General features: G+C 35.8%; 1 protein-coding gene across 2 annotated transcripts in view; it reads left to right on the top strand.

Annotated features, from left to right (window-relative positions):
- Positions 1 to 16,225, top strand: part of LOC582769 (mitogen-activated protein kinase kinase kinase 11) — a 65,368-nt gene that overhangs the window by 6,967 nt on the left and 42,176 nt on the right. For both annotated transcript variants that reach the window (XM_782710.5, XM_011677817.2), the window contains exon 2: positions 13,311 to 13,491. In XM_782710.5, coding sequence (XP_787803.3) covers positions 13,311 to 13,491 — 181 coding nt within the window. The remainder of the gene's footprint in view (positions 1 to 13,310; positions 13,492 to 16,225) is intronic.

Genomic DNA, 16,225 nt, shown 5'->3' with positions numbered 1-16,225 from the left:
TCTGCATGTTTATTCTCCATCAGGGCTGTGCTGGCAGGGAAGATGATTTGAATCAGAATCTCATATCATCTACTGTACCTTCAGGGGCTAACATGTATGATTCATGATTATTGGGGCTGGTACGCTCGATGTCGGTGCAGTTCACATTTGTAACCACCTTCAGGGGCTAACATGTATGATTCATGATTATTGGGACTGGTATGCTCGATGCTGGGGCAGTTTACATAATTTATAACCACTTTCAACAAACATAAACCTACATACAGTGTAGAATAAATCTAAAGATATAACTAATATTGATGATGATGGAGGTCAGCCTACTAGCCTCATCTAGTACTCTTCTGGGTCTCTATCTTCTCACCTGATCTATTTTGTAGTCATACTTTTTATACATTATAATGTAGGTGAATCTCATCAGGTTCATCTCTATGTAATCAGAGGTGTTATTCATTATGCCAGATGGTTTTGTGTTTATTTTATTCTGAACTTTGCTTCCACTATTCAACTCATTTGTACATGTTTGTAGATATACTATAAGTGACACTGTACTTGCATGGTGTACATATCAGTAGAGCTCTATAGGACCCCTCTTCCAAACTAGAGATGGGCATTATAATCTCATTCAATCTGAGGTTGGGTGTGTCTTCATAATTGTCTTGCTTTCAAGCAGTAGGGCTTACATGTATACCTCTAGCTACTTCCAAATGAAAACCTCTGGATATTTGATAGGCAGAACATTTGAAATACTAGAGTTGGCCTCATGCGAGAATGAAAAGATCTGATTGAAAGCATCACAGTTGGATAAGGCATGAGTGATAATAACACGAAACATACTTCAGAATTTAATGACACATCTCATGAGAAATGCATGGATTAGCCTGGTTTGAATTTCCTACATTCACATTAATGGTGTGGATTTTGACAACTTGGCATACCGGTTTATGCATAGGAAAATTTGAAGAGAAAATTTGAAGAGAAAAATTTGAAGAGTTTATTATACACGACACACACATGATGATAACAAAAGTGACTTATTTTCATTCCCTTCTGCCTCAAAGCTCAATTTGTAATGTGCACTTTTATTACCTAATTTGTAACATCATTTTGTCATGCAGAGCATAAAAATAGACAATAAGGCTAACTACTCCATAATATTTTGTTTCTGAACAGAGATGTACGGCTCAAATTTACGCATTCTGTGGCCCTGGGGGAAATTTTTGCGGGTCCCATGAAAGGATCTTGCAAATTTATTAGAGCCATTATTGGATGAAAATTCAATTTGAGGCCATTATACCTGTGTAGGATACCATGGGTTAGAGTTTAGGTAGGATGAATTACATGGATTATAGTACAGACTGGGATAGTATGATACAATGATATCTCCATGTTTATAGACCTATACAGTACATTCCATAAAGTCGTGTGCAAGATAAGACATCAAGTTTACCTCACATTTATATTTAATTTTCCTGTATGTATTCATAAAATGGGAAGATTCTAAATGTATTGTTTTATGAGTTATATCGTATCACTGTTCCTTTTTTATTTTTATTTTTATTATTTTATTTATTTATTTTTGTGTGATTTTTGTGTGATTTTTTTTGGATTTTTTTTTTTGGATTTTTTTGATTTTTTTTGATTTTTTTGATTTTTTGGATTTTTTTTTTTTTTTTTTTTTTTTTTGATTTTTTTTTTTTTTTTTTTTTGGGGGGGGGGGGGGGGAGAGGGGTATTGAATCAATTTTGTTGTATAGGTCTGTAGGGGGGAGCAGTACAGGGGGCACATACCTAAAATGCAATGATAAGTACTATTTATGTTTGATATTGATTACACTTGTTTTTTAATGTATCTCCATGTATGTGATCTATATTCTATAGTGGTCCTGTATTCCAGTAATTCATCAATTAGATATATTTTCAGTGATGTCAAGCTATAAAAATGGGAAACCCATGCATTGATCACAAATGAGTCTTTGCTTTAAAATCTCTCTCTGTGTCATGATGTCAAGGAGGCATGACAATGTTGACTGAGATTCAATGATGATGTAAACAAGGGAAGAGCTTTCTGTGATGGAGAAGAGCTAGGGAAGAGCCGATGGATGTAGATTAATGCTCTCAGATGAGCAGAAGGGTGTGGACCCCAGTGTAGAGATGACTCATCTCTTTATAATATATCGTCCTTTGATAAGAAATTCCAGGGGTGTATTAACTGAGGAAGGGGCTCCCTTTACCCATTTGACAAAAAGCTGTGAGAATGTTGCAATACAAATGTGTAATGCAGTGGAGATAATAGAGTGTATTTAGAATGAAATCAAATATCTTGATTATGCAATTTTACCAGAAAAGATTCTCCAATCTCTGAAACCTGAATCATGTGATTTTCTATTTAAAAAAACAAACAAATAAACTTGAAATCATGTAAAAGTCTATTCATTATTCCATGGAGTTGCTGTACATTGTATGTACCGGTAATGCTACCTGTAGTACCCAAGTTCGTTATCCTTGCCCCCTCCCACCCCCCCCCCCCCCCAAAAAAAAAAAAAAAAGAGAGAAGGAATATAATGGCTCAAAATGTGTCTAAAATATTGCAAAGTTAAGAGGAAAAGAGAATAATTGTTATACATGTATATTACCTGAATTTTCTATTGTGTAGGAGTTAAAAGTTCATCAAGTTCAAGTTTTCTCTATTTTTCTCCGATACAAAATACTGTATAAAAGACATTTTAGACTTCAAGGTACATGTACAGTGTACCTGTAAATAAACATGCAGCCTACATGTGCATTTCCATTTTAATGTGATCATATTACATATATATCTTTAATATTATCTTTACAAAGCACACTAAAAACAATGATATACCGGTATGTTGTGCTTGATGTTTTTTTATATGAGGAAGAAAAAAAAGAGAAGCGTTTTTAATTATATGATATGTACTTGTACTGTACAGTAGGTCTGAAAGGAAAGGGTGATTGCATTTGTTATGATCCAGGGAAAGAGATATATAAGGACCATACTAGTAAAATGTGATGCATGCATTGAATCTACATGTATGTACCGGTATGCACTTCAGTCTATAGACAACTTATGTATTTGGGGTAGTGTACCAGTATTTACATGGGCATATACATGAACATGTATGTGCTTGTTAGTGATCAGACTCCTATATATTATTAGATTCTCCTCTCACAAGTATAATCTGCTAGTGAATACTGCTTGTGCACAGCACATTATAATCCTTTCACATTGCCCGCCAGCCATTTTACCAAGTGTTCCAAAGGTCACTAGCACCCTGTCGGGGGAGTTCACATTGAAGCACACCATCACTGAATGGCACTGGCCGATGTCGTTTTAACCTCAATTGTACAATTATGTTCATGCACATTGCGGAAGGTTTTTTGTTTGTGATTCAGATACAGTGAACTTAAGCTTAATGTGTAATATACATTGTAAGTACATGTACATTGTGGCTGTAGAGATTTACATACTTTGTACATGTATGTTAAACCAAATGAGACTGCATGATGAACAAAGTACATGTGTACTGTTTCTATGCAATAATAATTGTATGGGCATGTACTGTAGATATCTAGGCCCTACAGGTTGTACATTTAATCTTATTTCAGCAAATATATTGTTGTGTACATGTACATTAATGTACATCACCTGGAGCATACATGTACATGTACTTTAAGTTACATTTTTGTTTGCAGAATAGATCCCCCCCTTTTTTTTTGGGGGGGGGGGGGCATTTCTCTAGTGAATATGTCGTGTTAAAAACAAACAGAACATTTCATTTTGATAACTTCACCTCATACATGTTCATGTAGTGTATGTGTATTTTGTAGCAATGTCATGAATATTTGTTGTGTGACCAATCGTATGTACATGTACATGTAGTTATATATAACGAAGAGTACAATTTTATTATTACATTTTTTATACTGCATCTGAACAGTATGAAGTTCAATAACCTCTCAGTCTTCCTCTCCACTCTCTCTCTCTCTCTCTCTCTCTCTCTCTCTCTTGTTTTATGACTGCCAGTATGTCTCACTTATTTCACATCTGCAGAGAATCTGAGAAAATAACAACCGGCATTATTAATTATTCAACATTCAATGTGGGCAAAAGAGGAAAGAAGGCAGTGATATTTTATGTGAAAAATGATGGTCTGAAACACGATATTTTGTGTTGATGAACGGAATACAGTAGGAGTCTTTTTCTAAACCTGTGTCTACCGTCAACATATTCTTCATAATGGAGGAGGGGGTTCATTCCTAAAGATTTTTTCCAGGGCACTCACCAGATAACTCAGTTTTGATCTACTATATATCTGCCTGCAGTGTTCCGAATCCTGCTGCTCTCAGTCACATATCAATTATTGGCTTTCTTTATTTTTAGCCCATCAGTAGGCAGGTCGGTCAGTCAGTTCATGGATTATCTAGTTCTTTATGATTTGTATTCATGGTAAATGATACCTGCGGCCATGGTGCATTGACCGGTGTGATGAGATATGAAATAATTGAGTGCATGCTTGCTACACTGTAGTCTAGATGGCTCCAGCCTCTCTTGAGTGAGTTATTGTAGAGAAATACAGTTGTAGGTGTGATGTAGACTATACTCTAAAATCATAAACTTTTGTGAATTGTAAACAACGACTGTGTTTGTTAATTGTAAAAAGCAGCTGTTATTGTGGCAAGGAAATTTTTGAATTACAAATATTAATTGTTGTATCAGTTTTATTCAATATGACATAAAACTACGGTATTGCAAATCTGAAATCTAATTCACAAACATGTATGTACATGAAAGTTAATAGTAAAGTTAAACTGAATTATTACTCATACCCAATTTCTGCTGAACTGTACATGTATGTCCAGTCTCTTCTTCTGAATAATACAAAATATACACTTGTACAGTACGTGTGTACATTTTTTAACCACATTTTGTTTTGCTTTTTTGAGTGTAGACTGTAGACTACACATGTGAGCTACATGTACCTGTACATAAAGACTACTTCATTTTTCATTAGCACTGATGTTGTGATAATTGTATACTACGGGCCCATGTATTTTTGTGAACCTGTTATTTTGTGAAACGAATCAATAAAGATCTTCAATTCATCTATGTCTCTGTTTGGTAAATGGGAAATCCATACCTGTATATGCGTAGGTTTAATTGAAAAACAAATCCTTTAAAGTATCACTGAATGTTACGTAACTTTAGAATCATGTCAGCCACAAGGGTTGGGGCATCAACATGTACAGTATTTGTGCTTTCCTCTATAAAATGTAATAATTGTCATGTTGATCTGATAGATACAGGTATAGCCACAAATACTTAACTAAGCTACTCTGATGCGATAGCACTTAAGCGAGGAGAATCATGTGACCAAAAAACAGTATCATTCACCAATGTTTTGAGAGTGGGCATTTATATTGCAAAAATCTGTGAAATTTCTGTGGGCGATTAAAAAAAAACACACTCCAAAGGTGGATTTTACGATTTTATTTGCTTGTCGCGTTCGCTGGTAGTTGCTTAGCAACTTATGATGAAACACTGCAATGTGAGAAAATCAATGTAAATGCAGCTTACAGTATGTGTCGGACTGAAAAAAAGAAGTAGACAAATTATTGGGTTCTGAAATGAAACCGGCAAAGTGCTGTTTCTGTACATACATGTACATTATATGTGAATATAGAATATTCATGTACAACTGTAGGAGATAATGAATTTGCACTTTTAAACGTGTGTTGATCACTATACTTGTCCAGAATATGATCGTTCTTAACAATCCACATCTAATAAATCAAACATGTTCCGAAAGTTTGACTTTCAAACTTTTCAAAAGGTACATATTATGCTTGTACTGGTCATATCCTTCACATTTAATTGATTTTTTTAGAAGAAATAGATACTGTGATGTGATCGATAGCTCCTTTGTCTATCAATATTTAAATCTCATTACTGTGTGTAGAAATATTCCTATCATGGAAGACAATTCAACTTACAATATATTTAGATATTAACAGAGAGACATGTACCAGACTTGTTATTTCATCATTAATGACTCATTTATCAGGCATGCAAGAACAATTAAGGAAATGGAGATATCCTGATTTATTAATTTCTTCAAAAATGATGTAGTTAAACAAAAAATCATTCTGGGTGTGGGAGCTTATTATTATATTTGTCTGTTTGGAGCCAGAAGGGTGTTAACTGTTAGTAAAATAATATGAGTTACACGTAACACCCTTCTGGTTCCAATATTTTTTAATCATACATGTAAAGGATGACACCTCCAGGGTAGATTACAATGTATAAAGTATTAAAACGATATACTTCATGTACATGGAAGGTTTCTACATCAAAGGAATATGTACATTACATCAAATATCAAGGTGATATTGAATAAGATTCAAAAAGTGTTAAAAACAATCTTTCGGCTTATCATTTTATAGGTTGAATGCGTACAGGTGTATAGAAGGCTAGAAGCCAAGGTTATGATCATAGAACATGAACTTTGAAGGGAAGTAATTGAATGACATTTCTGTCAAAGATGATTTTTTGAAACTGGCAGGCGAGGGCGCTAATGATTTCTTTGCTCCCACACCTGGAGTAATCAAAGCCCCTCGTCAAATCATCAATATGTGATTGATTAAGGCCTCTGAATCTGTGATTGCCCCGCTTGGATGTGCACACTCCAGCACAATCGTCCTCTAGTCTGTTTGTACATCCCATTTCCCCCTCCGTCCTGCGTATCCGTTACAGGCCCTGGGGATGCTCAAGCTTATCAGGCTTCACGTCAGGCAGGGCCCCGGCCTCCAGATCTTTTTCGGCAACTACTGACGACGGAAAACAACCGGGTGTGCCACGTGTAGTCTCGATGACACTAGTCTTCACCATTTAGGGAATCTGATTTGTATTGGAGACAAGATGAAGTTTGGAATTTTCTTGTTCCTATATGTTTGTAAAAAAAAACTTTTTCAAATGAAGAGCTTTCATGTCATTTTGCAAAGCAATATTTGCAAATTTACTGTCGTGCAGGATTATCATTTGCTTATGATGATTGCACCCTGGAGGTAGTAGAGTACTACTGTAGATAAAATGAACAAATAAAATAAAGAAGTAGCCAGCCTGCTTGTATATGAAGAATACAATACATGGAACTCTAGATGTAAACATTACAAATAGCGGATTTCAGGTATAAGCTCTATTACATACAAGGCTTATGACTGGCTGTACCGGACCAGACTTACATGTTGTAAACTGATCTGACAGAATACACATTGTATGTTTAGAACCAGAAGAGCATTCATTCTGTACATTACAAGAGGATAGGAGTAAAGAACTTTCTGGCTGTAAGCAGATGACAGAAAGTGCAGAGACAGACTTGTATATATGTATATCTGTAGATGCATGTATAAACTGGCCAAACTGGGGTCTTATTGCCTGGAAATGAGGCCCAGAGATCAGGGAGTGTCTCTATGGATGAAACTCAGATCACTGGTCACACCATGGCTTGGAAGAAACCTAAAACATGATTGATCATAGTTAATGAAAACAAGAGACCATGGTGGTAGTTTTCTATATATATATGCACAACTACCACAGTGCGATAGCTGTGCATGAGCTGTTAGAACTGGTACATTAAGATGAAAAACAGTCATTCTTGTAAGGCATATCACTGTTGAGACCATATTTTTGTTCAGAAAAAGATCTAGGTATAAGAGATTTTTGTGTCTGTGGAATGAACTGGTTCAATCTGAGTCTGATGGTCTGATCTTGTAGGGAATGAGGCTGAAAGATGGTTGAGTGTCTCTTTGGAAGAAAAGTTCATATTGCACAACAGAATTTATTAGTCTCTTCTAAAACACTGAAGGGCATCTTCATAATTAAACCTAACTCAAGATATCAAATAAAGCTTCACCTTCAGCAACCTAGAATCACATTTTTAAGAGCTTGAGGTAACTAAACTTCAGGGGGTGTACAGGTGTACACTGTATACAGATTTTAACGAAGAGGCCCCAAACCAGCGTATGAACCTACTTAGGGTCAGGGAAGACACCTGTACAGTATTGTAGACAAGTGGCCTAACCTAAAGCAGAATGGAGTATAAGCCTGGCTGGATCAAGATGATTGAGCATCCATGCAAATGATCCTGTCAGACCTGTGTTAGGTAGGGTCTGATCTCCGTAAGAATAAGGCTGAGCGATGGTCGAGTGTCTCTATGGATGAAGTGGCGTCAGTCTGTGGTTACCCTTTGCAAGGTGGATGGGGATGCAGGGGGGATGCGCACGCTCCTGTGAGCTCACATTCTCCAGGGGGATGGCCCAGATTCCCTTCTCACTGTCACTGTACTGTGGATTGCTATACATGATCGATACCATTATGGTGTGGTGTTACCTAATCCTGTAGCGGTTCATAACATGATAGTGTCTGTTTTGTTCAAAGTGTCCATGCATTTTAACCTGCAAAAATAGGATTCATAGACAGTGCAATTGCTTGAAGGAAGTCAGATCATACTGCAGTATTTATTGCATTTGCAAAAAACAAAGCCTCTCTTTTTAATAGGTGCTCCTATGTAAAAAAAAACAACAACTTTTTTTTGTGTGCATTTTTTGGAGGGGGGGGGGGGGGGGGGACGGCAGAGGGCACACGCTTTTAATATAAAGGTTGGTCTTCTGCTCGTCGAGTTTTAGGACTTGATTTGATTTTCCCTCCTACCTGAAAGGTTTAAAAAATAAGAATATTGTGGTCAGTAATAGTACCGGGTCTTTTTGATACAATTCCAGTCATGGAGGATGTGTAGAAAAAATATTTTTGCTATGGACACAGTTAAAAGGGAATTATTGGTGCATCTCCTGCAAAATGATTTCTAAAACGCTGTTAATCTTTATTGCCTGTGTTGATCAGTGCTTACTTGCCAAGTCTACACATTTGAGTCAATTGAATAAAGATCGCACCATACCGGTACATGGAAATTATACTTCCTGTTTTTTTCATGTCCAATACTACTTGGATGTGTAGATTTACTGTGCTTGAATGCAAGACTATCAAATCGAGACTGGCATGCAAGAATGTAGTGTATAGGTAGGGTTGTGGCAGGTGAACATGCATGCAAGCATGTACTGCCATAGGGAAGATGTAGCATACAATGTTTGCCTATCTCTCTCTCTCTCTCTCTCTCTCTCTCTGTCTATCACGTGCCGAATGTTTTGCACTGTGACCTATTTTCAAGTTCAATGCAATATCCATCGCAATGCAAGGTGGTGTGGTAGCCGGGGACCAATGCCTTCATGCATCTAACATTGGTGCTGGTAAAGTCACTGCGAGGTGTAGTTAATTACACACGCCAGTGAGCTTAGGCAAATCAGAAAATTGAGGAAAGTGGGAGAGGCGTGGGGGAGGAAAATTCGTTGAGGGAGCTATGGAATAGAGATCATAATCCATATTTGTGATTGATTTTTTTTCTTCCTCGTGATGAAGGTTTGCAGTCAAGGCTTGCCTTATTCAAGTGACGTCCTAGGAATGTCAATATTTGTATTTCAGTACTTACAGCACACATGAATATGTTGAAAACATGCAGTTGTATGGATTTGTACATTTTGAAATATTCATTTCTCATAGTTGTCCTATCTATATGTATTCTTTTAACTTTGTTTGTGATTGGCAGATATTGAAGAAAAAACAAAAACACCCTTTTTGTGACTCTCCCCCTTATAGATTGTAAGCATTATGGTTATTACAGTGTATACTACATCCATGCATGTACATGTATGGGGTTCTACCCTTTTTCATCCTAGCCAGTCTTGCCAGACATGCAATTTAAAAAAAAACTCAACATTTTGAATATACCGTACTGTATTTTCTAATTCCTGTATGTTATACAGGACCCAACCAGTTTAGGTAGCGAACAAATATCTAATTATCTTTACAATAGTTCAAGAATGCTTCACATGATCAAATACATTTTTTTCCACCTGAAGAGCAACCTTTTTGTTACTTCTTTTCATACTTAACGCCCCCACATGACAATGGCAGAGACTTGTTTCTGTTATTGCTTGCTGGCTGAAAATTGTGTAATTTTGTGACGTCATTTTTTGCTCAATTAGGCCGATGATTAAGTAATTATCTTTTTTTTTGTGATTGTTTATTTCTTACTTTCCAAAACTACAGTAAAACTAAGATTAGTCAAAAGTGAGGATTATAAAAACAACTTGTTGATAAACTAATATTTTCTTGAGTATTTTATTTTTGAGGATTTTAAATTTCTGTATGGTCACAAACTTGAAAATAAGCTGGCAATGCCTGTGCAAGCATGCATTTTACGTATTAAGTACATGCAGTTTGCATTAATTATTGCATAAACAACCATTCGTGAAAATAGCATTTTATAAAAACTATAGGGTTGTCACTGCAATAGTACTGTACCTCGACAAAGAGTGATATTACAATCACCTCTCAAGGCAGTATACATGTATATTTGTATACTGTCCATTTAATTTACGCTCGTCAAATAGTGAATCCATTCACCAAGTCAAATGTCATGTATCTTTTCAGTTTGAAAGTCATGTTATGAAAGAAGCCAGTGTATCTCATGCTTTATTCTCTAGGGTGCATTCAGATATAAAGGAAGAAGCACAGTGGTATGAACTGTGTCTAATTTCCGTTTTTTTCCCACCCATACCAGAGCAGGTAGATTTTGTAGGTAAAATGAGCTTGGTTGTTTATAGACTGCTCAGTCTCTCATGCATCGCTTGGCAGCACTGTCCTGAACTGATCAGGCAAGAACGCCTACTTTTGTCAAAAACCACAGAGCTGGAATTGAACTTGATTTGCACTGAATCTCAGCAATATTACTCCCACTCCTCTCTCTCTTTCTCTCTCTCTCTCTTTCTCTCTCTCTCTCTCTCTTTCTCTCTCTCTCTCTCTCTCTCTCTCTCTCTCTTATTTCTCACTGTTTTGATCTTCCTTAAAATGTACACCATAGCTTTATCTCTTTCTGTAAATTGCTTTCTCGATGTATTCCTCACTCTTTAGTTCTCCCTGCTATCCTCTTTCTTACTCTCTCAATTTTTTTATCAACATCTATCTGTCTCTGAATTTCTCTATGTTCTTCATATAGTTCTATCTTGATACATTGCTTGGTCTAGATACATCCCTCTCTTTATGAACAGGTACATTGTATCTTACCTTCTCTTCATATCTATTTTTTTACCCTAGCTCTCACAATGTGTTATCATTTTCATTTTTTATTAATTTTTCATTAATTTTTTTTCTGCTACATTTCCTCATTCACTCTCCCTCTCTCTCTCTCTCTCTCTCTCTCTCTGTCTTTCTCTATCTCTCTCTTTCTCTCTTTCTCTCCATTTCACAATGGTGTCACATAGAGGAGGCGAGTCGTTCCATCTGTCTTCTATGTCCTCGTCTATATTACTCTCATGACATTTACAAATAGCTAAATATGAATGCTTACTGCAATTTAAAGAGTAAACAATATATTGCATCTGATCTTAATGCATGTTACCTTCAATTTCAAATGAGTTGTGCAGTTGAGCAAGGCTGCATTTAGATGCAGAATGGGGATAGCTAGAGGATTAGTTACAATATCAAGTGGAAAAAAAAAAGGAAAAAAAAGGGATGCCTGTAGTATTGATTTTAGTTTTAGACAGGATATTACAATTTGTATCAACAAAATCTAACAAGTTTTACTGTTAACTTTGCCAAAATGTTTTATTTAGATGTAATCATTGCATTGCTCATGTCTGTAAATGTAGAATTTTAAGTCCCCTAATATTTATTTTTGATACATGTACATGTAGATGAAATACAGACTTTACAGAATATTATCAAATGTTGGTGAAGTTTTTAGCTCAATTTTTTTAGGTTGGGGAAAATGCTGAAAGTTAATTACATGCAGAACAAAGACCTTGTTATGAAGTGCACATTTTTGTTCTATTGTGGATAGAAACCTCTTGATACTATATGTATACTGTGGTTTTATTCTGCTATAAAATTTCCCTTTCTTTATGTTACGCTTATATATCCTCCCCAACAGACACACCACAGTCCCTCCTATGACCTATCATGTCAGCCCTTTGTCCCAGCGCAATAACTACTCTTCCACTAGATTGCACTTTATTATTACATACAAAACATACCATTCCCTCGTTGCCTTTGAAGTTTGGTCTCTGTGAGGAGGGGATAGAGAAAGAGAAAGAGAGTGAGAGAGAGAGAGAGAAAGAGAGATAGAACGAGGAGCACAAGAGAGAAGAATAAAAAGGAAGGCATTGAAGCAATATGATATTGAATATGGATGGCTATAACTATATACCGGTACGCAATTCTCTTTCCAAGCCCACTCAATTTATTTTATGTAAAGATCCAAAGGTCACAGGTGAAGTCGAATGTAAAGTCCAAGGTGCGGTGATAAATGATATCTTTTGCTTACCTAGTTAGTTTTGAGCCATTCTGTGTGTACTTATTGGCCTCACAGAAATGTATGGAATTTTTTTGAAATGCTGAATACAAATAATGGATGTATTTGTTCTCGAAAAATATTTCTAGACCACAGGTGAAGTTTTTAAATATTTTTATGTCATATGATTGAAATGTATTTTTATGTAATTGTTTTATTTGTATATCATGTGAATGGTCCTTGAATTTGGAAAGATAAGATTTGTTTTTCTGCAACTTTGCTGTAGGATGTGTTTGACATTAATTGGACAAAAAGTAAACTGGCCTGGGCTGATTACCTAGTTTGGTATTGTACAATAGTGAAAACATGCTATACTCCGCCTCTCCAAGGGTTCAGTTTTATGTGGTAATGATAATATACAAAAATGATAATACGATAAAACATCAAAACGTGTGTGAAAGGAACCTGCATATATATTATAGACCACTTTCCTTGTCCATTGAGTGGTATTTGTAGACAGGTTTCACTATAGAAATATATAATCTATTTCAGAATTCTTTGTAAATATTCCAGGACTAAATCTAAGAAAGTCTTGTTGGCATTCCTCTAAGTTGGAGTACTGTTTGCTCTTGTATGTAAAAACAAACTAGACTATGACTGGAAATTGTGTCATATATATATTTTGTTATAACTCTTGATAAATTATGAAATTGTAACTATAGCAGATTTCTCATGTATTGATGTTAACCAAACTAAATACAAGGTTTACCGGTATCTTAATAGGCAATACACAGATCTGTTTATTTATAACATTAAATTCATGATTACGGTGCTACCCTGTCATTTCGCTCGTATTTGATGTTGACGATACCTTTACTTTTCTGTCTTGCAGTTCTCCTTGATCAGAAGGTTGAGCATAGTAACATGTACAACATCCAGCTGAAGATCACCGACTTTGGTCTCGCCCGTGAGATGTACAAGACAACCAGGATGAGTGCTGCAGGGACGTACGCCTGGATGGCTCCAGAAGTAATCAAGTCATCTCTCTTCTCAAAAAGCAGCGATGTCTGGAGGTATGTACCTGCATCGTACCACGGTGCATTTTTAGCCCAGTTTTGATTTACCAGTCTTTTCAGTGGGATGTTTGGAGAAGTTGAGCGCTGGTTCTTGTCACGGTTCATGTAATTAGTTGCCGGTGACGTGTGTGGTGGATGGTGAGAATCGAGTAGGATGTGAATGGATGGAAGATCAAGTAAGGTGGATGGATAGAAGAATGGATACGCTGTAGATGGCTTGCGAGACGAAGAAGCAGATTAGAAAGATACATTTAGATCGATAGATAGATGGATGGATGCAGGGGATGGATGGAGAGTTCAGTTTGGAAAAGAAGATGTGTGAAAATGAATGTGTTTTGATAGATAGTCTGATAGATCAATGGATAGGTGCCTTTAGGTGGATGAATCGCAGAAAAGATGGATTGATGAATGGTATAATAACGACAACAGGAATTGGTGGATCACTGCATGGATGTTTTAATGGATTAATTTAAGAATAAATACATGGAAGAGTAATGTATAATGGATGTAAACTTTAAGTCATATATAGGTGGATGATTTGATAAATCAAATGATTGATTGATAGAACAGTGGATTTAGATTGTTGAGTTTATATTCCATGTACCTGTTACGATAAACTCTGATGTGATGGAGTGAATACATGAAGCTTATTCTACATGTCCTGGTATAAATATACCGGTAAGTGCACTCACGCTGTGTTACTTTTCCAGTCTTGTTTTGCTAGGGCTTGGGCTTGGACTCTCTCATATTATTTAGGGCATGAGTGGATAAGTGATCTATATTAGAGTAACAGATCAATCACAGAGAGACAGCTTCTATCGTTGATGTCGTTGAATCTTGTTTCATCATTTTCATTTTGCAAACTAGGCTAAGTGATATGCATGTCACCATTAACTTATTTTCAAAGAATGCAGTTTGTGGGACTACATTGTAGGTAAATTGCTAGTACATTTCTATTTTCCTTGTCCAAGATTTACAGGGAATTCATGTGTGGTTGTTTACCAAATGCCTTTACATTGTTATGAATAATTGACTTTTCATGTGTAAAATCTGGAATTCATTTTGTTCCCTGGCAGCAAAGAATATGTAGGGTTTTCTTGTGTGTGTGAAGATATTAATATTTGACATATTCACTGGATGTACAATAAATCATAAATGATATTGCCTTTGAGCAATAAGTGGTTAAATGTTTTGATCAAGGCTTAAAGTATTTTAGTAAAAAATAGGATTACTTTTCTCATTTTTTTTCATAATTTAGTGCTTGATTGTCCTTACTAATTTTTGCCAGTGACCTGCATGGACAGTTTAGAAATAGACGAAATTTAAGTTATTTTATGAGTTATTTTTTGTCCTTAAAAAAAAAGAGAGAAATTTCCTACACTGTATGTCAAAGAATTTTGAATATTTTTCTTATCTGTACCTGTTGCTTTCTCTTTGTCTTTTTGTAATAAAAGGAGATTCATGTATATTCATGTGCCTACATGTAGTAATACAATTAACCCCAGTGTGTCCAAAGTCCATTAAAATGAAGTATTTGCAAAATTAATGGCAGCTCCACCTAATTTAAAAGGGAAAATTCAGGCACACAACATGCATAATATGTGACTATGTTGTCATGATGGATAACATCATTATTTTATTAGATTAGCATGATCCCTGAACAACATCAAACACCCGGAAGATATTGAGCAGAAACTGAGAATATGAATTATGTTTAAAGGGGTGATCTGGTTGGATGTACATGTAATATTGGTAAACCTTCTCTCCCTTCTTTCTCTTTCTCCTTCTCCTTCTCCTTCTCTTTCTCTTTCCCTTTCTCTTATTTTTTTCTTTTTCTTTCTCTTGCTCTCTCTTTCTCTGCTATTTCTCTCTTTGTCTGTCTATCTGACTGACTGTCTCTCTCTCTCTCTCTCTCTGTGTCACTTATTTATAATAATCATGAAGTTGAAGTGGAATATCTAACACTTGTGCTACTGTAATGACATATAAAGCACCCTGTAAAGTACAGGGCCACCACATTATTAAGTCAAAGGACCCCTTGTAGCTCACATCGTGATTGTGGAATAGACTTCAATATTTTCTAAACTTCTAAAGTATAGTTTTCTGCTTGATGTAATAATTATAAAAACATCTTTGAAATGCTTCTGTTTTAGTGATTTAAAAAAATTGTCAGAGCTTTCCTTTAATGGGCATTAAAATAAAGGCCTTTACAGAAATCTGTACAGATAGCATGTACATGAATTGTGATGTACCTGCAAATGTTCACGTTTTGCCTGATGTATGTTACAAAAATATTAAATTGTTCATAGTTCATACATTTTATTCAGCCGTAATATTCGGTGCAGTAATATTCTGTTTTGATAACATGTGTACTAAATTCATCAGAAACCAGGTACTAACTCTAATGTTTATGTCTCTGATCATGTTAAAGTTCATAATGTATTAATGAGAAGAATTGAATAATGATGGACCATGCGTATGATATATGATCACCCAGAGTAGCAAATTTAATTAAATCTATTCGTCATTTGCAACATAATTATGACATGGGTTTTGCCGCAGGAATACCAATAACCTGCAAAGCATGGTGTAGCAGTCTCAAGGCTGAGCTACAGACAGCGGAGAGGAGCAGTTAGTTCATGAAAACCAAGATAAAAAAGACCCGTTGACAAATTTCGAGGTCAATTAAACCTCATGTGCGGCCCAAGTGGTTAATTATCAGACATAATTT

Source organism: Strongylocentrotus purpuratus, unplaced genomic scaffold (assembly GCF_000002235.5).
Source record: "Strongylocentrotus purpuratus isolate Spur 01 unplaced genomic scaffold, Spur_5.0 spur5_scaffold_5, whole genome shotgun sequence".
NCBI lineage: Eukaryota > Metazoa > Echinodermata > Echinoidea > Camarodonta > Strongylocentrotidae > Strongylocentrotus > Strongylocentrotus purpuratus.
The sequence above is the reverse complement of the archived record's forward strand: the minus strand, read 5'-3'. Positions and strand labels throughout refer to the sequence as shown.